Consider the following 26,235-nt stretch of genomic DNA (forward strand, 5'->3'; position numbering starts at 1 on the left):
TAAGGGTGCCCTCCGTTTGCGAGGCGCGCCTGCTGCTTGCGGCTCAGGGAGGAGAGGGCGGGGCGGCGGGGGATTCTCTGGCTGGCTGGAGCAGCATCTAATAACCAACTCGCAAAATAAAACAAAATAAAAACAAACCAACAAACACGAAAACACCAGACATTATGATACAGACTTATAATTCGAAAAAACATAATTTAATATGTTTTTTTCGAAGTTCTATACGCGAAAAGTGAACGCAAGAGTGCGTCTGCTTGTAAAGTAAAGTAAACTTTATTGTCATCTCCGCTACATACAGTACAGTATCTAGAGAGACGAGGCTCCAGTTACAGCAGTGCAAGTAAACAAACAATATATATATAGGAAGAGTAAGAAAATAAATATACACTTTAGGACCAGGGGTAAAGGGATCAATAACAATTTAAAATTTATAATTTACAGTTTGATAATTTAAAGTCTCACACACAACCCGTCGAAAGGGGAGGGGCTGCTTCCAAATAGAGCATATTTCAATCATAATGCTGTAAATCCAAGCCCATTATGTATTCATGATCTGAATCCTGGGTTGTGTGAAATCCCAGAAATAAACCCTAGACAAATCGAATCTGTGAACTAAGGTGTAGGTCTGTTAGGTCATGTTGTGGTGATCCTTGTGTTGGGGGATGGGTGTTCATACTGGAGTGCAAAATTAAAACCAATGGAAGATGGACAAGAAAAGTTCAAAGCCATCAGGTGCTCAGTTTAGAAAAAAGAGAAAAGAAGAGGAGGAGAAACGAGCAAAAGATACAAGCAGATGTGTCATTGGATAATGGCAGGTCATCCTGAAACAATCAGAATCATAATCAGAATACTTTATTAATCCCTAAGGAAATTATGTGGGTTACAGTAACAGACTAAACTGGGGGGACACAGAGGGAGTGTTCGCCCAGGGCGCTAAATAGGCTAGGACCGCCACTGCCACCAATAATAAGCTACATGCATCAGGGAGATGTGTGTTCACTGCCAGCAGCTTATTTCATGGCCCTGACAGTCTCAAGACAGACTTTCACAAGACTCTGAATTTCTAGTTGTAACTGTATTTATTGCATCACGAAGCTCATACATGAACAGACACCAATTTCTACCAAACTGACACAAAAAAAGAAACCAAACAAGGAAGAAATGTGACCCATAAAGCAGAAGTGTCAAAAGATAATATGCATGTTTGCACTTTTCAGAAGTCACAAGTCCAATAATGTCATCAAGAAATTCATGCAATTAACCATAAAAGGAGAAATAGCAAAGGTAGATGTGTTTTTTGAACACAGAAAAGTCAGATTAAACATTCAACACAGTAAAAAAAGGGAATTAAAATACATTTGATTCATCAAAATAGCAGCTGAAAAAAGAAATTACATGAACAATGTCATTCCTGGCAGCAGTTCCCTCACGTTAAAGCAAAAGCATAAAATAACATGTTTGATGGGATTTGAAGATGTTCCCTCTTAGATTACTGATTTCTGGGAACAATCTTGAGTTTTACAGGCTGAACTGGCTGAAACTTCCAGTCAAACTGAAGTGGAATCTAAAGAAGAGAAAAGAAATGGATGTAACATCAGGGACAGGACAAAAAAGTAGCATCATAGTCTGAATGTGGAGGAGTGTTGCTCTTACCATGGTCTCTTTGCACGTTTCCAAAGTGTACTTCTGCAAGAGACGGACAATAACCATCTTCATGACGAGGAGGGCGTAGCGCATCCCAACGCAGTTACGAGGGCCGAGTCCAAACGGCATGTACGCATATGGGTTCACCTCCTCCCCGCTGTCTTTACTGAACCTGCAGATACAGATCAAATAAGCCTTTAAAATCATGGAGTTACTACGTAAAAGGAAAAGGCTCTGCATGCTGTTACAGAGGATGCAGATAATCTAGCTACTCGAAACAGTAGCAAAAAATTCTCTGTTGAATTCTTTTTTTTTTTTTTTTACATTAATTTCAGGTGTAGTATTCAGTAAGAATATTTGTAGTTTTAACTTCAGTGCTCTAACACAAAAACGAATACTGTTAACCCTCTACAGCACAGCGTGGCCCCTGGACTACAGAAAGTTTTTGGGTGTCTATAATGAGATAAGATTCGGCGTCTCCTAAATCACATCCTGATGAAGCTTTAACACAGTCTTAAGACGCCACTGGATAAGTCTCTGGCTATCCTTGACTAAAAGTAAAGGGACCTAAAACTTTTCATGAAGTCTGCTCGAGAGGATCTGTCAGGATAAATGGGATGAATGGCCCAAAATCCATGTGTGGAACCTGCTGCCAAAGGGACTGTTGCAAACTATCCAATTAAGAGAACCTGAGTGTTACAAATGAGAGATTCAAGTTTTTGATTTTCATTAAATTTTCAAAAATGTCAAAATGTCATCACTTCATTACTTGAAATATTAAGAATAAACTGATGGGAACTATAATTTGTATATATTTAAATAGAAGGAATTATGCAAATACAGAGAAATCTAAAAAAGATGAAAAGAAATTGAATCTTTTTATAAATGTATTTAAAACAAATCTATAACTAATTTTGATACAGCCTTGCTTTGTCTTGTTGTGATGATTGTGTAGATGTCTTTGAGTCACTTCTTGTCAGAAAACCCAACGGTATTTCAGCATTTATGTCAGATTTGTTTGTAAGGTTTACAAAGACAAAGTGATATGAGTGGCTTAGTCTATAGAAATAAACCTTGTAAAGCACCCTTTCTTTAGTAATAGTTTCCAAGATTTAACCAAGATTGGTTCTTGATAAGATTGCAGATTTACCTCTCTGGTCTGAAAAGCTCAGGTGAGTTCCAGTAGCGTGGGTCTTTGTGCAACAGCCACACAGGAATCCCAATTACGGTTCCTTCAGGGATGGTGAGGCCATGCACCTGCACAGTTTTTTTGCATGTCCTGTCGAGCCGAGGGCCAGTGGGAATCAAACGCAACGACTCGAGTATAACATGGTCCAGGTATTGCAGGTCGGTCAGCTCCTCATAAGAAATGGGTGCCTAGGCAAAATATGAAAACACACAATCACAAAAAAGGAAAATGTGATAAGACTGTCTGCTACAGTAACAAGACAAATTATGTGAGAAATTACTGTACATCTTTCTTCAGGTTAGCATCGATTTCTTTGTGTAAGGTCTGCAACGCATCAGGGTTGGTGGCCAGATTATAAAGCATGTATGTTAGAGTGGTACTGGTGGTCTCATAGCCTCCCAAGATAAAGACCAAGGCCTGGGAAAGGATCTCATGTTCAGTCAAACCTATCAAAAAGAGAAAAATCCTTGTCAGTTTCAGAATCATATTCAAAGCTAGTGTAGTCCTAATGTAATAACTGACTGGTATTGGTTAAACACTGATTTAAAGTCCAACCTTCCTGGTGTACATTTTTGATACTCATAGCCAGCCTGGCTGTCTCTAAATATTTGCAGGGATGTTATAGGGATATAATATCCCTGTTTATGGATTACCTCTGGTAAAAACATACCTTTATTTGGCTGTTCTTCATCATTCTTATACTCCTTTTTTGGGATCTCACTCTGAATTAACACCTGCAGGAAGTCTGCTCGGGCCTAGACCAAAAAGACAACATTCAGTATCAGCAACAAATGCAAACTTGCTCAAAGTCTATTGACTCAAATATGGGTGACTGAAAGACAACAGCAGAAGAAAATTGCAAATTATATCTGCAATATGGGTAGACTGTATGTAAAAGATGAACACAGTTTTCAATTGTTGACCAGCTAATAGTCAGGTTATTAAACCTGTGGAAAAAAACACATTTCTCATCTTTAGTTTTGTTTTTTTAATACAAATTAAAATAAACCAGAACAAAAATTTGTAGATAAAGGGTAGGCAGCTCATTTCCTGTTTTCAAGCTAATATAATGATCTTGATTGCTGCACTTCACAGACATTAATCTTTAAATATAATGTAACAAAATAGAAAGCCTTTGATTTTGTGAAATGTTGAACTTCTTTTATAAATGTTATTCTTACAGATTCATCTTCACGATGCTGGGTTTTAAATCTCTTAATGATGTTGTAGAAAAAGTCAATGCTGTCTTTGGGCATGATTTCAATCTTCAGGAGCTCCAGCAGATGTTTACCAAAGGGAAAAATCACTGAAAGGAGACAAAAGAGCAGTTGAACAAAAATTAAAAACCTAGCAATACTATATGAGCAAATGGAGTTTGAATAAGGGTCAAAAGGAGGTCATACTTAGGAAAAGTATAGGCCAAAATTTGAAGTTAAGGACCTTCTGGACCTGCACATTCACAGGATCATTTGGATTGTTTATGGAGTCTGTCTCCACGCTGAAAGAAGCACTGGTCACAGTGTCTAAACTGTAAGGAGCCACAAACCTATGAGAATTGGAAAAGACAAGTCAGAGCATTATTTACTATAGGATGAACAATGCAATATGCTGGCATATTAAAGATTAACAACATACTGTTTGACATTGATGGGTTCATCCAAATTTGTTTCCTCAAGTTTAGCAACAAGTCGGTCTGCATAGCGAGCAACAAGGGGATAAACCTTAACAAGGAGATAAAGTAGGAGAATTATATTATTTATGTTTTGTTTGGAATGCATGTCAGTGGGTTTACAGAGACAAAAAAAAAATGTAGATACTATATACATCAATGTAACTAACGATGTTGGACCAGAAAGACAGAACTTTTCACAAGACATGAGAGAGAATTTCCTTAAGACAGATTAACAAAATTGGAGTTACAACATAACTGATACATTATATCAACCTGTTTCAGTCTTCCACTGGTGAAGCATGGGGACACGGTGTTCCGAATTCTTTTCCACCTTTCGTCTTTGACTACTGAAACTGCATCATCCAGAGGTCCATTCATAAAACCAGAATCCTGTGAAAATTAAATTACACTTAAAGCTTAAATTTAGCTTCCTCCAGCATCTCCATGTCCAACATCAACTTATGAACTTTGCTGAGATAATGTAATGCAACTATAATGTCTTTACACCTTTATCTCTAGGTTGACTCTATGGTGTGCATATTATTATTATACATAGAAGAAAGTAAAAAAATATATTTTAAAATGTACATATAGAATACATATGGAAATGTATATTGTAATTTTTTTTGTCAAATATATAACTATACAACAAGCTGCAACTTATCTTAATTTAGCACAAAGATTAATAACAAACTAGAATAACAAGCACGTCTGTTCTGTCTGTAATGCTGTTTTTTAATATGTGCATAAGTGAGTACAAATGACAAATTTGAAGAAAAAAAATACGTTTCCCATGTTTCATTAGTACCCACCCGACAAAACCAGGCAGGTCTAACTATTCCTGCTACTGAATGACGGCTAAATTAACACATTCATGCAAATAAACCCACAAAGGTCTCATTGCGTAGGTTTCACTTTGCTATGTGATACAAATGGTCTCTTACCCTGCGGTTGGTAAACACAGTGTAGCACTCCTTCACAGTGACAGTTTTAATAATCTCAGGGTCAGCCACCATTAAAACCGGTGTTCTTGCATCGTACAACCTGCAAAAAGGAGGCATCTAGTCATTTGAGTTAACATTTTGGATCTTCATGCTTCAGCCAAAAGAGATTTGCACTTTTAAAAAACTATTTCAGGTCCAAAGGAGGAACACCTTCATAAAAACAGGAAATATTCCCAATCTTAGTCACGTACAGCTTATTTAAAAGACACGTAAGTGCAGCTAAGTGTACTTGGATACATGAGTTGAAAACATCTTTCACATGAAGCAACAACTCACCCCCAGATGTCCCCATACTTCGCATGGCACTCTTGGTCAAAAGCAAGAATTCCCTACAAGAAGATGCATGTATGCATGGATGTATGCATTCAAATTAAATAGAGAAGACAGGTACTCATTGTCAGTCATCAGTCAGCTCCTTTTTACTGTAAGGTGAGGTGTATTACTATGTTGGTGTTTGGTTTCCTTACCTTTTTAAAGCCAAGCCCTGTTCCAACAAAAGGGAGAGGCGATGGTCCAGGTATCCCCAGCTTTTTGAAAAAACGATATGGCCAAATTCCATACCTGTGTTACAAAAAAAGAAGAATAGCTGCTATCGACATGACATCAGTTATTATAAACCAATAACTATCACAACTAATAACAAAGCTTGACACCCATGTGTTTCCTTCGCAGAATACTCACAGCAAAAGCAGGGTAAACACGATCGCCAGCAACGTCCAAGTGGTTGGTGAAAATAATGTGAAAAACATTTTAGACTTTCTTCCTGAAAGCGCTGGAAAAGGAACTGAGGAAACGCGCTGGGAGCCTGATCTTAAAGCCACTCCATGATGGGAGGAGACTGACAAATTATCAGCGAGGCTGTAAAAAAAAAAAAAAAAAAAGAAAAGAAAAAAAGCGGTAATTGGTGGGTCAGTTATCTTTAGTCACCACCTCTGACTCAGCAGGTTTTCCAGGATATCAAACAAAAAAATTTGATCAGAAAAAAAGGTTTATATGAATTGCAGCATTTAAATTCACAATAAACAAACAACTTAAATAAAGTAGCAGTTTTTTTTAACGCTCAGATGCGCAAATTTGCAATGACACGACCTGATAAACAATTTAAATTTCAGTGTATGATACTTTTTTTCTAATAATTTCCTAATTACACATTTATAAATAGTTTTAAGCCTTTCTTTAAAAACAAACAAACAAACGCGTATTTCGGAAGACTTTTGGGCCTTTTTAGGCCCCATAGTTTGCCCGGAAATACAACCAATGACCCGGGAAGTTAGCTGCGGATGCTAGTTATGCGGCTTGTTTTCTGCCTTTTTTGTTCTTTGTATTATAATCAAATAGAGTGAACCTGTCTTCTGGTCAGAGATTCGGCTGCTTTTAACGCAGTCACAAGGTAAGTTAAAGATTAGATGCGTGGTTTCCCATTGTGTGCCCGCTGTGACTCTGAAATGATGCGTTTTTAAACTGTCCTTGTTCTGCAACGTGAAGCACGGTTGACATTAGCTTTCGTTTAGAGCTTCCATTTACAGCTTTGCATTTAAACCACGCTGAGGTATTTGCTTGTTCCATATTTTTAAATATTTTCCCACCTTTATAACAAAAAGGTTAGACTCTTAATACATTTTATTAATTTTTTCTTTTTATAACGGTTTCTGTGTTAAGGGCATTTACTTGTGGGGCGTCAAGGTTGTTTTTAGTTGATGAATCACATACAGCTTAATCTGACCTCAGTAAAACCGTTGGACAAAAACGTACCTTTTCTAAATGTTTGGTAGTATAATTAACATTTGATATTGGTTCACGAAGCAGATAATTTAGGGGGCAAATGTAGGTTTTGCTAGAAATTTGTCCCATGCCACTATATTCATGCACATCACCAGGCTCCTCATTTTGCATTATAACCCTAGTTGTTTCCTGTTATATCATATATAATATATTTTATATCCGAGTATCACTACACAATTAACATGACCCCCAAAATGTACTTTAAGGATGTCATTGCAATATTTATAGTGAATGTTGGAATAAATGAATAATTCAGATGTAAGTCAGATTTATTTTAATTAGCAAGAGGATTAGTATAGGATAGTCATAGTGTGCATATTTTATTTATTTATTTTTAATAACTCGCCATTAGTTATAATGGCAAGGTTAGACTCTTAGCAAGTTTTATGTCCACTATACTCCTAATAATTATTTTCCACCTAATAATCCTTACTATATAACTCTGTTGATGTATAACCTAAACATCAAAGATATTTCCCAGATGGAAAAACGATTGCAGATATATTTTAAAAAAGTAAGTTGGTGCAAGGTTAGCAGCTCCAAATATTTTGGAGTCCCGTGTATACATTCCCAAGTCTAGGTAGCTACTCTGTTCCTTCCGTTTGGTCTTTTTAAAAGGAAAATCTGAATGCAGCATGAAGCATGATGGCTTGAATCTGGTCTTTTTATGTTTCATCATTTGCAGCATTTTTTTTTCTTTTTTTACGGGCTGTGGCTCAGGAGGTAGAGTGGGTTGTCTACCAATCGGAAGGCTGGAGGCTTAATCTCTGGCTCTATTCTGCATGCCGAAGTATCCTTGGGCAAGATACTGAACGCTGAATTGCTCCTGACGCATACTGAGTGTGGCTGTTAGATTAAAGTTAAAATAAAGTTTCCCCTAAAATAAAGTTTTATTGGTGAAATAGTGAAGTTTCTCAGTGTACAGTTGGATTCATAGCAGTATGTAGTTAGCATTATGGGAATTGTTTATTGTATGCTTTTTTTCTTTTCTTTTTTTTTAACAAAACTTGAAAATCCAAACGTCTTAGAAAACTGGTTTGTCAAGCAATTGCCAGTCTGTCCCAACCTTCATTGGATTTAATGGCAGTATAACCTGACAGCTTTCCCTCAATGTACTTTTTATTTTTAGCCCTTTCTCAAAAGAAATCATTTTCATTTAAAATGTTCAAGTTTGTAATCACTTTGTCTTTTGGTTATTTTCTGCCAATTTTGAATGTGTCTCTGAAGCCCCGCTATATTTTCACCAAAGCCCTTTTGCTGTCATAAATTGTCACCACAGCCGTTTCAGCTAATTTCAGCTGTTTTTGTCTTTCACAGAAATAATTTGCCATCATGTTCCTCACCCTCACCCTTCTGCGAAAAGGTATTCCTGGAAAGCAGTGGATCGGAAAGTATCGACGGCCTCGACAGATTACTTGGCAAATGAAACGCAACACACTGAAGCAGCTGGAGCGCGAGGCTGAGAACGAGTACTGGATCAGCCGGCCGTACATGACCCAGGAACAGGAGCACGGGCATGCAGCAGAACGCAGAGCCCAGAACTGGCTCAAGATCAAGGAGGCCAGCTTTGCGAATTTTCCTGAACACAAACGCATCACAGATCACCTGAGTCATCTGAGAATCACCAAGAACTGGTCAAGTTAACGTGTGAAGTGACATGCAAAGACTGTGTTTATAGTATAACAATCTAAAACAGTTAATTTGTCCAAAGAAGCCCTGTTTTTGTTTATTATGGCTTATTATTACTGATTTGCTTGTTGTCAACTGAGAAGCCACCTTGAAGTGTTCCCAAAAGACCGTTCTCACTCTCTCTGTTCGCAGATGTTTTGGGTTCGGCTGAAAATGTGACTGGCATTCTTCCTTTCGATGTAGCTTTCTTTGGATAAAATTCTCTTCAAAAGCCACGTTTTATCTGTGCATCATTAACATTAAGAGCTTAACAACACAATACACTTTTAAGTTCAGCCTCCCCACTGGTTACAAAAGCTCTTTAACTGAATGAGCTGCACAATTGTATTCCATGAGGAAAACTGAGAAATTATATCGATTTTCTGGGGCATTTAGGGCGCAATTATGTAACTTTAACAAACAATTGAACACATTTTAATTTGTTGTGACTGTAAAGCCTTTTTGACCCTTTGAAGTTTTATAAGAGTGAGAGGAATATTTTTTTTAATCTAAAGGAAATGCTTTGGTTTTATTCACTGATCCTTTTAAGGAATTGTGTTTGTAGGTAATGAGCCTTGTTATTTTATCTACTGCTCTGTAGTCTTGTGATAAGATATGCTTTATGATTCCTGCTATTGCCACAAATCTAAGGCTCTCCAGAGACTCTGGATTATTGGCCCTCATGAAAACTCAGATGCAGCACAACACTGTTGTCTAACAGTGGTTATTGCCATCACATATCAGTAATATTGACAGAACCAATACGTATCTGGAGGAAGAACCTTTTAAGGACATGAAGGAAGGTGTGACCCAAACACAAACTCAAATTACATGCCCTTAAATGGAAACACAGACCTGAGGCAAATTTATCTGTAGTTTACTTTAAGACATCATTCAGCATTTCCAAGCAATAAAGAAGACAATGCATAACACATGCTGTATTGGCCGTGGATATAAGAAATAATTCACTGTATAGTATAAACACTTTTGTTAAAATTCTTTTTTTACAATGAGGGTTTAAAGAAGTGTCACAAACAATAGTATGAGATGCTGATATAGTTTGTGTTCTACATAAATCTGTGTTTTAGTTAATTGATAGCACTAAAGAAGATACTGACTGTCAGTGAGAGCACAACCAATCTGCACACACGCAGCATTACACTGTTGTCTGATAACAGTTATTGCTTTTATGTAATAATTCATAATTATATCACCAGACAGGTGGAAAAGCCAGCAGGTGACCTGATTATTATCCTTTTAAGGAAAGACTGGAGTAAGTTGTGACCAAATAAAAAAAAGAAAAGAAAGAAAAGCAAACACTGACTCGGAAATCATCTGCCCTTAAATGGAGCCATCAGGCTCATGTACCCACCCCAATGAGGGTTTATCGTCAATGACGTCCACATGGTGAGCATAAACACTTTGATTTTGTGTGCATAATGCCTGCAGATGCTACATGAGGGGTTAAAGTGTAACTGCCAATAATATAAGAAGATAATGTGCTCTGGTTGCTCCTCTCTTTCTATCAGTGTGTGCAGGACAGTGAAATAGTAAAACAGCAGGAAGATTCTGCCATTTTCCACCTTTTTAATTGGTGTAGCACAAAACAGCGGTAACCAGAGCTTCTCTGCAGCGCAGGCAGGTTGCTGGTTTCCATAGTAGCCATCCAGTCTGATTTAGACTTCCAACAACAGGCGAGCCCAAACTGTGAGGACAGAAAACCTGAAGCCCTCACCTGCAAACCATTCATGACGTCATTCTTTCCACCTAAACTGTTTTAATTTCGATGGAAATTTCACTGCAGGATTTGTTTTCTTAGCCTGTCTTAGTGTGGCCAACTACAAGTCCAAAATAATTGAGCAAGATTTATGAGGCGATGAAAAAAATGTTCTAGAAAGAGCTCACGGCAGTAAACAAAGAGGAAACCACAAAGTTCAGCATTACTGTTCCTACAAGTCTGTTTGGAGGTCATTTTCAGTTCTTTGAGGTTATTTTTGAGTCCCTTTGCAGTTGCCTTGGCCTCTGTGTGGATATTTAATTTATTTTCCAAAGAGAAATATGACTTCAAAACGTCTGTCCTAGGGGTTCCATTTCGCCTTTGGCCATCAGAGTTGTGCTTGTTGGGTTCTTTCATTTGCTAATCCCCGCGTGACTTAAACGCTCTTAGTTCCACTACTGCAGTTTGTTGAGAGCAGGAGCCACTGCGAACTTTCAGTGTATGCATAATTATGTCCAGCAGATGGAGCTCTAGGTCCTGTTAGTAACACCAGTCAATAACAGCCAACCCAGAGTCTCTCTCCTCTCCTGGATGATGAGGTGCGTAAAGAGGCGCCAACGCACCACACCGGGCTTGGGAGGTAGCTAATGAGCACACCAGACAGCCAGCCCCTGTCCAAGAAATCCGCTCAGAGCCGGAGACACCATGAAAACAAACTGCAGATTGCGGAGTAACGATTCACCTGCAGACGACTGAGTGAAGCGGCAGGATGGCGGGGGGTCGGAGGGGACTTGTGGCCCCTCAGAATACTTTTTTGGAGAATATTGTCAGACGGTCGAACGGTAAGGATGATGCGATTTAAACATTAAAAATGAAATCTACTCTGTTTTGGAAAGCTAGACATAATAAATGCCTCGACACAGTCAACTAGTCTAATTAACTAAATAACGAGGAGGGCTAATTAATTAAGAATCCTTTATTGAGATTTTTTAAAGTAACATTTTTGTGATCTTTTTACCAGGAGGGGAAAAACTACTGGGTGTTAAACATTCTGATTAATGTTTCTAGTAGGACTGTCAATATCTCACTCATGTATTTAGAGTAAGCATATTCATCTTTAAAATTATTTCATTTTTTCACTTTCACTTTTTCACTGTGTGCATTACAAGCATTAAATGTACTACTGATTACATAAGACCATTGGAAATGTCCAAGGAAAGATTGTATGGCTCAGAAATGTCTGGCGTGATACTTATTTCTACAGTTTTCACATAAATAGATTATCAGTATAATAAAGAGAGTGAAAAGTCCTGCTTTTGATAGGATTCACTTTAATTTCCCTTTAAGTTACAGGTCAGTTTGAAATTTAGCTGTTGGGATTTTATTATCAACATCTGAGGCATTATTATTTATTAAACTAAATCTAAAAATGTATCCAAAAGTAGTTGACATTTGTCCAAACATAATCCAAACATAATCCTAATAGTTATTTTTCTTCACTGTCACTTTTCTTCATGGAGTCTGGAAAGCCTTGCACCATGTTGTAACTGGTGCTATGAATCAGTTAATAAAGAGGATTTAGGCTTTCTGTTATACCATTTTGAGTTACATTTCACTGAAAGAAAACACACAGACCAGACTTCTCAGGAAAAACATGAACTAAAATTAAGATTCTTTCTTTTTTAAACTTATAGAGACAAGTGGGATTTGTTAAGCCAACTGTTCTGGCTTCAGTAAAAACACAGAAAGTAGCTTTTCTGTGTTTTTTAGATCCAACAGGACGTGACAGCACGGACTGGAGAGTTGACAGCTAGCTGTGACAGAGAACCACCTGCGTTTGTTGCCTCTGTCATGAGACACATTTTGGGAAAATTACTGGATACGTACAATCTTTATGTTTTTGTTTTAAATAGGGGTTCACACATGTGAAACCACCATGTTTCTGTGCATGAACTCGCCGCCTCACTGTCAGTCTGCTCCTGCTGCACATATCTACATTTAAATGTGTTATGACAAACAGGGAGCAGCCTGCTCAGAGACAGTGACAGCATCTCTTCACAGTGAGGCTGGCTTTACAGCGTGATGTCTGGATTCCTAAGCTGTATAATATATTTAAGAAAATCCACCCTTTAAAAACAAAAGCAGATACATATGTTTTTCTTATGACCTTAGGCAGCCCATGATGGATTAGTGAGCGGTAAATCTCTCCCAAGCTTGAAACAAAGGAGCCAAGACTATAATCTGCTGGATGCCACTGAGACAGTGGTGGGTGGGCATTCGCAAACAATGAAATATTCCTTTTATGTACCAGTCATTCATTTTTAAATAGCTAGCTTTGTGCTATATTTTGATGACAGTGTTCAAGACAACTTTTTGATTTTCGTGCCCAGCAGTTCACCACCTACTTTGACTTTTAAATTATGCAGATATCTTCTCTTCTCTCACTTACACTCCCCATTTAAACCTGTCAAACATTTTTCTCAGCACTTGTCTTAAAAGGAAACGAACAGTCACAAAGAACAGCACTGATGGCTCAATTACACATGTCAGTAACTTAAAAAGGTACATATTATGCTCATTTCCACCTCTGTATTTTTATTCTGGGATTCCACTAGATTAGCTTTGCATGTCTCAAAGTTTAAAAAACGTCTTCGATATACCTGTTTTATATGTTGCCCCTGAGTTCGTCCTCTTGTCCAAAACAATCCCTAGATTTCTTTACTAAAGTCTATTTTCCTCTGATTGGCTGACATCTCGAAGCCTGCCGAGGGGCAGCACTGAGAGTTCTACGTGCTGCCCCTGTAGAAGACGACTGTATAGAAACATCACATGGAAAAAAACAGACTGAAGCCTGAGATTCTGGCTCATAGAGATTAGAGATCATTGTTTGAAACTTTTTCTCCCAAAATTTGGTTCATAGTAACAACCTGCATACGTCTGTTTACTTGTCTTTTCAAATGACAGGATACTAACAAAAAAATATAAGATAGGCATGGTTGAAGAAACAGCTGAAACAACGTCAGATTACATTGATATTAGTGTTATATTTGATACTGTAATATAAACTTACCTTGTCTTTTGTAGAACATAGTCATGTTAGCTATACAATTTATTTTGTATTTATGTTTTTCTGTAGCAGTGTTGTAGAAGAGTGTATGTAGTCCAGGCATTTTAAGAGCACTGAGCAACACTGATAATGTTACACTATATTTGCAACTCATCCAGTTATGTGCAAATGCAAGGCTGGCATTACTTTAGGTACTTTTACGGTTGGTCCCACATAAAATAGGGTAAAGCACAACAGGTCGCTTTTATTTGTTTCGAGTAAAGGTGCCATAAAAGTGTCCTGGAAACCTCAAAAACTGTTACAATGCATCTCAGAAATTAGTATAATTATAACCAATCAACAAAAACAGAATGCTACCAGTTCAGGCCCAGCTGATGATCAGCTGTTAGAATGATTATTCAGCTGCTGAAACAGCTGCTGTTGTTTATGGTAGTGTACTGTCAGGTTATGCAGTTGCCATTCTGTTACACGTCTGCCACATTTGATCGAATTAAACCAAAAATGCTTATTTTTAGGACCCCCATCAAGAGCTGCAGCACATTTGACTCTAACAACCTTACCACATTTAAAGTCACTTAAATTACCTTTCTTTCCCATTTCGATGTTCAGATTGAGCTTTGTCAGGTCATCTTGACCATGGCTGCATTCCTACATATGTCAAGTTGCTGCCGATTGGCTGATTAGATATTTATGTTAATGAGCAGTTGAACAAGTGTAGCTACTGAGTGGGGCAATGGGTGTATAAGTGAAGCTGATGTTAGCTGAAGAAAGTTGAATCCATTAGCAGCTAAAGTGGCAAATATTTCTCTCAGAAGTTATTAAAGATGAAATCAAAGCTTAAAAAATTGATCACAGGGTTATAAATGTGATTAAGTTTGCATGCTTGTTTCTGTTTTTATCTGCACTCATGTGGCCACTAATGTGTTAACTTAATCAGAATAGTTTTTTTTTCAGATAGTTGCTTTAAATGTCTATCAGCAGCTATTCAAGTTAAACACAAGCGTGTCTCTGTTTGTTTGACATTCAGTGCATGTTTCTCTCTGTAATCTGTTAACCCTCTTTTCTTTTCAAACATTTCAGTTTGGACACTGTCACATAGGCAGACAGGTACTATGAAGTTTAATTTGGCGTGCTGCTCATATTCCCCCGTCAGTGTCTCTCTTTTTGTAATGTAACACTTAATGTTCTAGACCAAATGCTGTTAATTTACAAAGCTCAGATCTGAAATGTTTGCTGCAACCCATTAGTGAGTTAACAGATGCCTCCTTCCTCCCAGGATCCCAACATTAACATGTGTTCACTGCAAAATAACATGTTGGCATGAAATGTTCTGTGCATCGTCCCCATGCTTTTAGTGATTATTCATGTGTTTTTGTGTTTAGATGTGATATATAAACTGTGTTTTGTGACCCAGTGTTTTGAATTCCTTCCCTCCTGCTCCTTTACCTCAGTGTTGTGACATTGTTATAGTTTATGCCTGTATGTTTAGTTTTTAGCTAAAATCACTATGTCCACTACTACATAGTATGTTTTATTTTATTATGTTATCCATAAAAATCACCAAAATCTTCCTTTGTTTTTGATCCCTGTAGAACATTGTGTCATTGTGTGAGCTAGCTTGCAGGCATTATATGCGTAATGTTTTGCGCATTTTATATATCAAAATGTGCATATGCACAAGTTATTTCATTTCTCATTTAAATGCAAATGTTATTTGTAAAAGTGACACATATTCATGTTAAAATTTGTCTGAGTTTTTCAAAGTTTCCCAGAAAAACCCACTGCAGTCATTTGCACAATGTAGTACTTTATCTCGGTTTTTTAAAATGTCCCCTAAAATAAAAAAAAATAGCAAATCTATCTGTTTATTTAATGTATTATGACATGAGTAACAGCTTGAGTAGGCTAATTATATAACTGCTGACAGGTTGAAAAAAGGATGGAAGCAAGTACGCATGCGAGTCTGGTTATTTAAGCTTATTTAGCCACAAATACGTTTTGCTCTGAATAATTCAAAATATGCCACATGATAACAAATGTGTTCTATTCTCCATAAAGGGTAGATATAGAAAACTGTAAATATCTGTATCTATAAATTAATGGCAAACATAACTACTTTTTCACACACACACACACACACACACACACACACACACACACACACACACACACACACACACACACACACATTAAGCAGCCAATTAGGCCTGTTACAAACTCTACATAGGTAAATATAAAAAACCAATAAAAACCTGTTTTTGCACTGCCAAGGAGAAAGTTAATGAAGCAGATAGTTGGATGCTTTCTGCATAAGCAAAGAGTTTATGTTTGGTTACATTTGTTTACACTTGCCCTGAGTGTTTAATGAGCCGTAGGCGACCATGGACTCTAATAAAAATCTTTAAACTGCTTTAAGTCACCAATCTTTTTAATGATAGATATTACTAAGATAAACATATGCTTATAAAATAGAAAGAGAGATATAGATATAGATGGATAGTGGTCAATAACTTTTTTTACTTTTTCAGTTTAAGATAGATACAGGTCTTTTCCCTTACCCTGTAGTTGAAGTATGTTACACTACAATGCTATTTTTAGGAAATGCTGCGAGTTATTTGCCCTTTTTATTTCCTGTTCACTCTAAAACAGATACCAACTTTGTCCTGGGAAATGCTCAGATAGTGGACTGGCCCATCGTCTACAGCAATGATGGTTTCTGCAAGCTGTCGGGGTATCACAGAGCAGAGGTGATGCAGAAAAGCAGCACCTGCAGGTAGGCAAAAGGGAACTCTATCCATTAATATATTGTACGTTAAAAGCTAAAAACAAGAAACTGTCATACGTATTTAAATTTATTAAGAGAATTTCATGAACACATCCCAACATAAACATTAGCTTTGTTCATTTTAACAATTATTTGTTAATTACAGAGAAGTAATGAACTAAAAACTAAAAGTTTAACATAGCCTGGCTCTGGGTTGGCAAAACCTAAAACTACATCATGTAAAAGGAGGGCTTAACATGTAATTTGGCTATTTTTCAGCACATAACTGGTAGATTAATTAAGAGCTGTCTTCATTCAAAGACATCATTAGAATGAGTGCCAGGGATGTATAAAGAATATAAAAAACAAAACATAAAACCAGTCGTACAAATACGCCAAGAGAGCAGCTCTACACATTAGATTTACTTCAGACTTGATCTATTTGAATGTTATGGGCTGCTATAAGTGCAGTTAGGTCCAGCAGTCAAACAACTAAACGTGTGCAAATTCCAGGGATACTTGATACTGTTTGCACTGCTGTGATTTCTTTCTTCTAACGTACAGCTCAAAAAGTTGCACGTAAAAATGTATTCCTTCAGCAGAATGTCTTTTTTTTTTTTTACACTTACAGTACTGAAAATTCAAAGAATCAGTAAAAAAAATTGGAGCTTACAGACGATTTTAACCCAACACTGAACACGAACCTGGCCTAGAACAAGGTAATGTACTGTATTGTACTGTACTACTGAAAACTTTAAATTTAGACTCAAAATACTTCATTAAGCCCTCAAGCATTTAGTTGTTATGGCACTAACTTTTTTTTACAGCTGTTTCTCGTCAATGAATAAATAAGATTGTTCAGTGACACTTTGAGAACATGTTATGGCCGCTGCTGTCTCGATGAGCTCCTGGCAATGCTAAAATATTCACACTTTATGTTTAATCAAGTTAGTTTAAATTTCTCCATTAAAAAGAAATGTGTGGAGCCCTCACTTAGATCCTTTCATCACATAGGTATGGTATTACTTTGGGTCCTGTGATTAAAAGATCTATATGGGGTTGGCACTGTTTCATTCATTCATTCATTTATTTGTTCATTTCCAGGCACAACAAAAACCTATATTGAACATAAAATGCACAAAACAAAAAACAAAAATTGCCTGTTTGATCCGACATCAGACAGTTTAATATGTAGTTTTGTCACAATAGGAGCCATTTTTAGTTATGGATGCAGTTACTGTGAATTCCTTTGTTTTTATGCATTTACACCTTCTACCACCAAGCAGAACGCGCTGATGTTGTGAGGTGGGAAAGCCTTATTTAAGGAGGATAATGTAATCAGTAGTTGCTTGTGATCCGAAAGATCTGCCTTTAATGAATATTTGGAGTTATTTTAATTGAAATAGAAAATATAGCCTATACTGCAAATAGTCCCTACATGCCACAACTGACTATATGTAGTGTTTTCAGATTGAACTTCTTCGCAAATTTGCTTGTTAATTACCAGAATAAGAGGAACATTCACCCATCAGCAGTACATGCAAATGTTTTTTCTGTTATTTTTTTAATGAAATAGCAAGAAGTGCTTCTGGTCAGGTGCAGCGTCTGCAGTAATGGGATTTGTTGTTCAGTACAGTGAAGTTGTACTTGAGGTACATTTACATATTCCAGATCATCTTATCACTTTAATTAAACCTTGATAACCTGAGTAAACACAAAGTGCACACTCTAAATGATATTTTCATTTATTAGGGGGTTAAAAAGCTATCCAAACCTGCCTGTGTGAAAATTTAACTGCTCTTTTAACAACTGGTTGTGTCATTTTTGACAACAAGAACTGCAATCAAGTGTTTGTGACTGGCCGTTTTTCACATTGCTTTGGAGAAATTCTTGCACATTGTTCTTTAGACAATTGTTTTAATTCAGCCACACTGCAGGATTGTCAAGGTGGACTTTCTGGTGTTTTATGGATTATTGTCCTGCTGCATAACTCGAGTGTGCTTGAGCTTCAGAGCATGAACTGATGGCTGGACATTTTTGGCAAATGTGAGGCTCTTTGTTCTTTTTGGTCAGCTTTGGAGCTCTTCCATAGATGCTATTTTTGCCCAGTCTCTTTCTTATTGTTTAATCATGGACACTGATCCTAACTGAGGGTGATGCCTGCAGTTATTTAGATATTCTGAGTTCTTTTGTGACCTCATGGATGAGTCGTCAGTGTGCTCTTGGAGTAATTTTGGTAGGCTGGTCTCTATGAAGTGTTCTCCAGTTGTGGATAATGGCTCCCACCGTGTTTGCTTCCAGTCCCAAATCCTTAGAGATGGCTTTGTAACCCTTTCCAGACCAAGAGATTACAATGACTTTTATATTGAATTCTTTAAATTCTGGCATGACGTGTTGTGTTTTGAGATCTCTTAGTGTACTTCACTTTTAAGTTTTCTTGATTCAACAGGTCTGCCAGTAATCAGTGCTGGGTGTTGCTAGTGAAACTGAATTTGTAATAATTTGTAAACAAAACGTGTGACAAACATGCAAAAACCACTACTGCTGTTCCTCCTGCATTATAACCTAAAGGATCACCAGAGTTTATTTATGTTTAATCCGGTAGGAGACATGACCTAACACTCCCAAACATAAATGCCAACTTCAATGACACATTGTAGGAAAAGTCAGGGGATCAGAACAGATTTCATGGCAATATTGGTGGGATATTTCAGTCTGGGCCAAATTGCTGGACTTGACATGGGATTGATAATGCTGTCTATAAAGCCGCGTCTCTAGCAGGGCTGAAGAGCTGAGTGATCAGTTTTTGATTTATTTGTCACAAATTCAAACCTAAAAATACAATTATCAGCTTAAACCTAACAATTAACATGTGGATACACAGTTATTAGTGACACTGTGGGCTAACTTTGCTATGTCAAAGGCCTGGCTTTATACGAGACCCAACTGACAGGAGAATCAATTCTTTTTGCCAGAGCATCTCACCAGAGGAAGTTCAAATTACACAGACCATTCAATTAGATCTGATATGATATTCCCATAGTTAAACACAGTCTAGCAGATTGTTTTGGGTTTTTTTGCACCGCCACAGAGCCGGAAACCAGACACAAATCTGTGATGTAATCAGCTTGTAACAGCTGAAACTGCCTTTGCATCACCGACTATAATAGTAAACCTGTAGATATACATAAACATAAAGGAATAAAAGGTTATTGGAGTGAGTAAATCATTTCAGGACTTGTGTTTGTTGTGCCTACAATAAGGATGCCACTAACCACCATATTAATAGGATCCCAGTGAAACAGTTGGTGCTGCCAAATCTGAAAAACGTGGGAGATTTCATCTGTTGCGGGAGATGGTGTTTGTTACAGCCAGCACTGCGGCTATTACTGATTTAGACCCTCGGGTGCCCAAACATAAGCTGCAGAGCACTCGCCAATACAAATATTGAAGCCAATGTGTAATGGTTTGTTGTGGTTTAATATCAGGTCGGTAAATCAAGTGCAGGCTTCTGTTTGAAAGAGGGAGACAAACAAACTTAAAATCTCCCAAATGTCTTTGATGGAAAGCAGAAAACGAGTGAGGGAGGAAACCTGATAATTAATAAATTACTAATGCGTTATTTCTGCAATAGGTAGTAATGAATTGTAGGAGAACACACTGAGAGATATATTCATCACTAATTACTTAATTATTGTGGTGAAAAGATCATACTGAGCACTTACTATCAAACGGCTCACAAGAGTGAGGATGAGGGTAAAAAGAGGAATCAGTGATTAGTAGTTATCAGTGAACGAATTAATGAAACAAAACATTTCCGTATATAAACTTGCATTTCTCTATTTCTGCATTTTATTGGTTATTCCTGTTTCTTTGTAGCTACACTTCTTCACACGTTTATTCCTGTATTTCTTTGTGGGGATTTCTACTATCTTAAGTCTAAAGCAGGATCTTGGTGAACTAAACAGAGGCAAATAATTGCTATTAAATATGTATGACAAAAGCCAACTGCTGACCTATTAGCAACACCCAATAGGGGCTGTTTATAGGCCTTATAAAATCACAGGGTAAGCATTTTGTGAGGTAGTCATGCTGTAGGGAGATGTTAGGAAAGCGGCACACACTAGCATCGCCTCCTTTCTTTGAGATTATTTTTTCGGTTATTATTATTTTATAGTTATCAATATTTAATTTATCCCGAGAGAAAGGATTGGAAACCCTGAGTAGTGGTGGAAATTTTGAAAAATATCATCAACGTTAATGCTTTTTTACAGTTTTTTGTGGCACAAACACTATTAGCGTGGGAAAAAGAAGAAGAAGAAGAAGAATAGATTTCCTGGTGCTTTACTGCTTTGTCAGAAGAATCTCTAAAAACGTCTAATTTTATCATGTTAAATGGGGCATTATTCTTACACAAAGAAATACTTTAAAAAGTTACATTAAACACAAATAATTAAGGAAAAAAAGGTATTATTCAAAAACAAAAGACTTTCAGGTTGAAACTACAGTTTCTTGTGCCAACCTCTCTTAAATATATATATTTTAACTGGCATTGAAAGACATAATTACAATACTCCAGCTGTATAAAAGGCTATTATGACCACAGTAATAAAGTGATTTTCCCATGGCAGTGACTGTGAAAGCAGAAAATTTGATATATCTCAGCCCTCAACATGGTCATAAAGGCTGAATCTGAGCCAAGCAAGAAGCAAAACAAAAACCAGCTATTTCATTAAAACCTGGCAGCGCTGGTGTTACTGCCAGTGTTTAACTGCTTATGGAAGATAACTATACAACACTGTCTTTTTATGCATTGCTGTATGTTAGGAATAGAGTCACTGGCTATATACACTCAGCAGCTTACACAGTTCTCATGTTAATAATTCATATATGCTGCATTTCTTTACATGAGTCGATACTCTGGGGTTTTGGTTTTTTTTAGCTGTGCCCATTGGTTCTCTACTGGAAGATCACTTTCCAGATCAATTTTATTTTTTAATCTGAACCATTTAAAAAAAACAACAAAGTCATTTAGGTAGTAGCCACTTTCTCTTCAGACATATTCCGGCACCTTTAATCATCCTGGTGTTTAAGTTATTTTTATTTGATGTAAAAAAAAATCAAAAAAATCCTGTGCCTTATTATGAGCTCATAAAACATTCACATTATGGATTTTTAATGTTTTTGAAGATGACTCAAACATAAGATGTATGCTCATTTCTCCAGAGTCTAATAACGAGCTCTTTTTGCACATCAGTTACATCCTTCTATAAACACACATGATGATGATGATGATGAAGTGATTTGAGGAATTGCTTTTACATATTCTTCTTTGAAGAATGTCATTCTCCTCCCCGCACAGGGGAAAGACGGGAGGTGTGAGATGAGGACATTCGTCACTGATGTTACATCAAGCGCTGGTCTGAAAAGTCTCTGCAGCATCAGAATTTAGTCTCATTAAATTTAGCCTTCCTTTTGTATTTCATAACAGACTATATTTAGATCACGCTGGAGCAGGCTGCTACTGAGGCTGGCACTAATAAGTAAAGTGAGATGAATGTCTCTGTAGTGTGCTTAAAAGTGTTCGTGGTTGCTTAACCCATCTTCAGGTTTAATTTGCATTTGGCCAATGAGCATCCAGGGCTGCATTTGTCTTTTTATGTTTTCAGGATACATTTATATGAATTTGAACCCACTTGATATTTTACACAGCTTGGTCTGCTTAGTTTAGATATCATTTTTTATAACTGAGGTGAAACTGAGAGGAAATCCTGACCGAGGCATGATTTAAAGGTAAATGCAGTGACACAAAAAGTTGTCAAAGCAGTGCTTGATTTTAAGCCAACAGAACAAAATCTCACAAGGTAATCTAACACTAAAGATATTTTCCCATTCAAACCTTTCTCGCCACCCTTTTAGTAAAAGAGAGAAAGCTGCTTCTCTTTTAAGATTTCAAATTGTTATTTCCCTTTGTGTTTTCCAGCTTCATGTATGGGGAGCTCACAGACAAGGACACGACGGAAAAAATGCGACTAACATTTGAGAATTATGAGATGAACTCGTTTGAAATACTGATGTACAAGAAAAACAGTGAGTAGCGACTCTACATGCGAGAAAAGAGAAAACTTCCACCGTCTCCTCATCATGCAAATGTATTCAGAGCCTCTGTAACATACAGCAGAGTTCAAAGGCAGCCAAGAACATTTCTACCTCTAGAAATGTACTAATTGGTTGAGAGCCAGACCAGAGGAGCCTTCCTCAGCAAAATGTGGGGTTGTTTGTTTCCTGTTGCTGGTGTAACATGCAAAGTTTTGAAAGGCCATCAAGATTCCTACTATGCTATATGCACACTCTGATTCTTTCCCTTTATAAGAAGCAGCAGATGAAGCTAAATGTGTGCTGTTCTTTGTACTTTCAGGGACGCCTGTTTGGTTTTTTGTGAAGATTGCTCCCATTCGTAATGAACAAGAAAAAGTGGTCCTGTTTCTCTGCACATTCAGCGACATCACAGCCTTTAAACAGCCTATTGAAGACGATTCTTCCAAAGGTTAGACTCTGGGCAAATTTAATTTGTTTAACTTCACATTTTTATCAGACAGGGTGAGAGGAGGTAAAATAGGAGGAAAAAAAGAATGTACATCCATACTTGGGCGCCACATGAGTCTGTAAAATCCTGTTAGATCTATTTTTCCACTACACACGATAGACCCGTATGATCTACTTCAGAGGTAGAAGTGAAATCAGTCTGCCTGCTTTCACCATTCACCAGTCAAATGTGCCTCATCTTCATAGTTATCAGTACACAGCACAAAAAGTTATTCACTGGACTGTATGAGTGTTAGACAGATAAAATAGAACATGAATTAGTGCAAGAGTGCATCCAGTAATAGGGGCAAAAACGGGGTTTGTCGTTAACATGAAACTGAAATTATAGTTCAGGCTTGAGCATCAACAGGTAGGATGAAAAGACATGTATGTTTGTGTTCCCTGCACTGATACTGGAGACTGTAGTAACATACTGCCAAAACAGCGTTTGGAGGGTTGATGGACAAATGCATTTCATCACTATAAAAAATAAATTTATGTGCACTATAGGGCACTAAACTAACTAGCAGTTGCCGGTTTCCACATGTAGCAGAGAGGGAGTGGTATTTTTAATAATTAGGATTCATCCTTTAATTCACAATTTAATTCATTGGACATAGGTCCAATATTTCCACTCATCTGTGCTCTATTTTTAGTTTTCACCAACTCTTTAGTGAAATTTATGATTCTGAATCCTCAACAGTGTACACCAGCCAGTGGCTAACTTTGTCTGTCTGCTGCTTGGTGCTCAGTAGGCTGCTTTTGCTGAAAACAGCAGCCTGCTGTGACCATAAACAACATTAATGAGAGTGAACCAAAGCCACCCACGCAATTTTGTTGACCAAAAGATGCAGAAATCTAAACATTGTGTGATATGATCCATTTTTCGACCTGATAGATTTGTGGAAATAAAAACAAAACACACAATAAGTTGCACTGTGTATGTTTGTGCACAAATATCCCTTCTTAAAAATGTCTATCATGACTCTGATTTTTGTATGAGTACAGTAAGTATACCCTTACCGTTTTCACAGAAATTAAGACGGTAAGTAGCAGCCAGGTGCTGCTAATCAAATTCACTTGATTAATTGATCATCAGTAAGTGTGACCACCTCTATAACAGGAAACGTTTTTTTTCTGGCCCGGAGCATTCAGCTTTGTGTGTACACAATGCCACAATCTTCCCATTAGCAGACGTACCTGCAAATTTACACAAGGTCAGACCGTGTAACGTTAAGAGAAACTGCAAAAATCCAAGGGCTTCATCTTAGACCAGGGGTGCCCAATCCCGGTCCTCGAGAGCTACCGTCCTGCAGCTTTTAGATGCATCCTTGTTCCCACACACCCGAATCAAATGAATGGCTTGTTATCAGGCCTTTGCCAAACACGATGGCATGCTGAAGAGGTAATCAAACCATTTGATTCAGCTGTGTTGGAGTAGGGATGCATCTAAAAGCTGCAGGGTAGTAGCTCTCGAGGACCGGGATTGGGCAGCCCTGTCTTAGACTCTACAGGCCTCAGTTAGCATGTTAAATGTTAAACTTCGCAACTGCATAATTAGAAAAAGCCTGAACAAGTACAGGTTGTTTGGAAGTGTTGCCAGGAAAAAGCTTATTCTCTCTAAAAAGGCACATGGCAGCACTGCTTAGGTTTTACAAACCTACATCTGAGCAAACTGCAGAAGTTCTCTAACAATGTCCGTTGACCATAATGCACTGTGCTACATTTGGTGAAAGCAAACACAGCATATCAGCACAGATACCTCATACCAAGCACGGTGATGGAGGGGTGATGATTTGGGCTTGTTTTGCAGCTTGCTCAACCATGAACTCCTCATTATGCCAAAGTATTCTACTGTCAAATGTGAGAGCGTCTGTCAGACAGTAAAAGCGTAGTCAAAACTGGGTCATGCAACAGCACAGTGATCCCACTCATAGCAGCAAATCTATGACAAACTGCCATAGTCCAGTCGAAGGCCAGATTCAACCTGCCTAAAAAGCTGTGATGGGAACGTAACAGATCTGTGCAAATGCCCACAAACCTCAATGAACTGAAGCAACATTGTAAAGAGAAGTAGGTCAAAATTCCTCCACAAAGATGCGACTGACTGATCACACATTTCAAGTTATTGCTGCTAAAAGTGGTTCTCCAAGCTACTATATGATAATGTATGTTTCTAAGCATATGACAGAAGATATAAACAGACCTATACTCATGATCTCATGAGATCGTATATGATCAGGTGGTCTGACAATGTCCATGAAGGTAACTTAAAAAATTAAACACAGGACTATAGAAAACCACATCCTGTCAGTGGTTGACTAACATTTTACGATGAACTTTTCTTTAATTCGCCCGGACCAAGAACTTAACAGTTTTTTAAAACCCAGAGGCTGTTATCATGTTCTGTCCTATTTGGCTTATAAGACTTTTGCTGGGCAGTTTGTATCAGGAGCCTTGAAACCGTGTTTCTTGGCTTGGCCTTTTGTAAAAGTGAGGAATCATGAATTTATTCAAACTGAAATCTGAAGCTTGTTGAAGTTGTTGACGCCCTGCATACCCAGATAATAATCAAGCTTTAATATGCATACGTAGCAGATGCTGAGCAAATGTTCAATACTGAAAAAAGTGATTTCAGAGCCACAACTCTACAAGCAGCGAAAGCACGTTGTAGCCCCTGGAAAAATCTGAAGTATCAAGACTCATATTGAAAATTTGCTTTCTGTCCGTGTTTAATGATCAGGCTGGGGAAAGTTCGCCCGGCTGACTCGTGCTCTAACAAGCAGCAGAGGAGTCTTACAACAGCTGCAGCCCACGGTTCACAAAGGAGAGAACGTCCACAAGCACTCCCGCCTCGCTGAGGTAAGGTTCGCTCATTGGATTTAATTTCAGATTTTTTTTCCACTGTTGAAGTTAAATAGTGTTACATTCTGTAGGAAATAAAATGTCCACAGATGTGAGATGCTTAAATGTCATTAGTAGGTGAAAATCTAATAAAAATATGAATATTGTGTATGAAAGGGAAAATGGAGTAAATGAACAAGAGCTAACTTTGGACACATTTTTCATGAGCAGGTGAACTTCAGTCACTAAAAGGATTTGCAAACCTTAGCTGCAGCTTTTTTGGCTCCCCATTGTGGCAA

General features: G+C 37.6%; 3 protein-coding genes across 4 annotated transcripts in view; 2 read left to right on the forward strand and 1 right to left on the reverse strand.

Annotated features, from left to right (window-relative positions):
- Positions 1 to 1,060: 1,060 nt before the first annotated feature.
- LOC102308282 (cytochrome P450 3A40) lies at positions 1,061 to 6,357 on the reverse strand. Its single transcript, XM_005950999.2, has 13 exons — positions 6,191 to 6,357; positions 5,977 to 6,070; positions 5,786 to 5,838; positions 5,450 to 5,549; positions 4,779 to 4,895; positions 4,469 to 4,554; positions 4,237 to 4,379; positions 4,015 to 4,139; positions 3,504 to 3,588; positions 3,119 to 3,279; positions 2,795 to 3,021; positions 1,654 to 1,816; positions 1,061 to 1,564 (listed from the first exon to the last, which is right to left on the reverse strand). The coding sequence occupies exons 1-13, from the start codon at positions 6,256 to 6,258 to the stop codon at positions 1,490 to 1,492; spliced, it is 1,497 nt and encodes a 498-aa protein (XP_005951061.1). The 5' UTR covers positions 6,259 to 6,357; the 3' UTR covers positions 1,061 to 1,489.
- A 378-nt stretch (positions 6,358 to 6,735) lies between these two features.
- On the forward strand, positions 6,736 to 9,195 carry mrpl57 (mitochondrial ribosomal protein L57). Of its 2 annotated transcripts, none has more exons than XM_005951000.3 (2): positions 6,736 to 6,899; positions 8,609 to 9,195. In XM_005951000.3, the coding sequence occupies exon 2, from the start codon at positions 8,624 to 8,626 to the stop codon at positions 8,933 to 8,935; it is 312 nt and encodes a 103-aa protein (XP_005951062.1). In that variant the 5' UTR covers positions 6,736 to 6,899; positions 8,609 to 8,623; the 3' UTR covers positions 8,936 to 9,195. The 2 variants fall into 2 exon arrangements, with proteins under 2 accessions (XP_005951062.1, XP_005951063.1); XM_005951001.2 differs by lacking the exon at positions 6,736 to 6,899 and adding an exon at positions 6,931 to 7,058.
- A 1,790-nt stretch (positions 9,196 to 10,985) lies between these two features.
- The window catches only part of kcnh1a (potassium voltage-gated channel, subfamily H (eag-related), member 1a), an 86,516-nt gene continuing 71,266 nt past the window's right edge, over positions 10,986 to 26,235 (forward strand). Inside the window, exons 1-5 of the mRNA XM_005951005.3 lie at positions 10,986 to 11,518; positions 16,393 to 16,516; positions 22,491 to 22,597; positions 22,926 to 23,054; positions 25,836 to 25,954. Of these exons, the coding sequence (XP_005951067.1) occupies positions 11,446 to 11,518; positions 16,393 to 16,516; positions 22,491 to 22,597; positions 22,926 to 23,054; positions 25,836 to 25,954 (552 nt within the window). The 5' untranslated portion in view covers positions 10,986 to 11,445. The remainder of the gene's footprint in view (positions 11,519 to 16,392; positions 16,517 to 22,490; positions 22,598 to 22,925; positions 23,055 to 25,835; positions 25,955 to 26,235) is intronic.

Source organism: Haplochromis burtoni, unplaced genomic scaffold, assembly GCF_018398535.1.
Source record: "Haplochromis burtoni strain Fernald_Lab_line unplaced genomic scaffold, NCSU_Asbu1 Contig_46, whole genome shotgun sequence".
In the NCBI taxonomy this organism is placed as follows: domain Eukaryota; kingdom Metazoa; phylum Chordata; class Actinopteri; order Cichliformes; family Cichlidae; genus Haplochromis; species Haplochromis burtoni.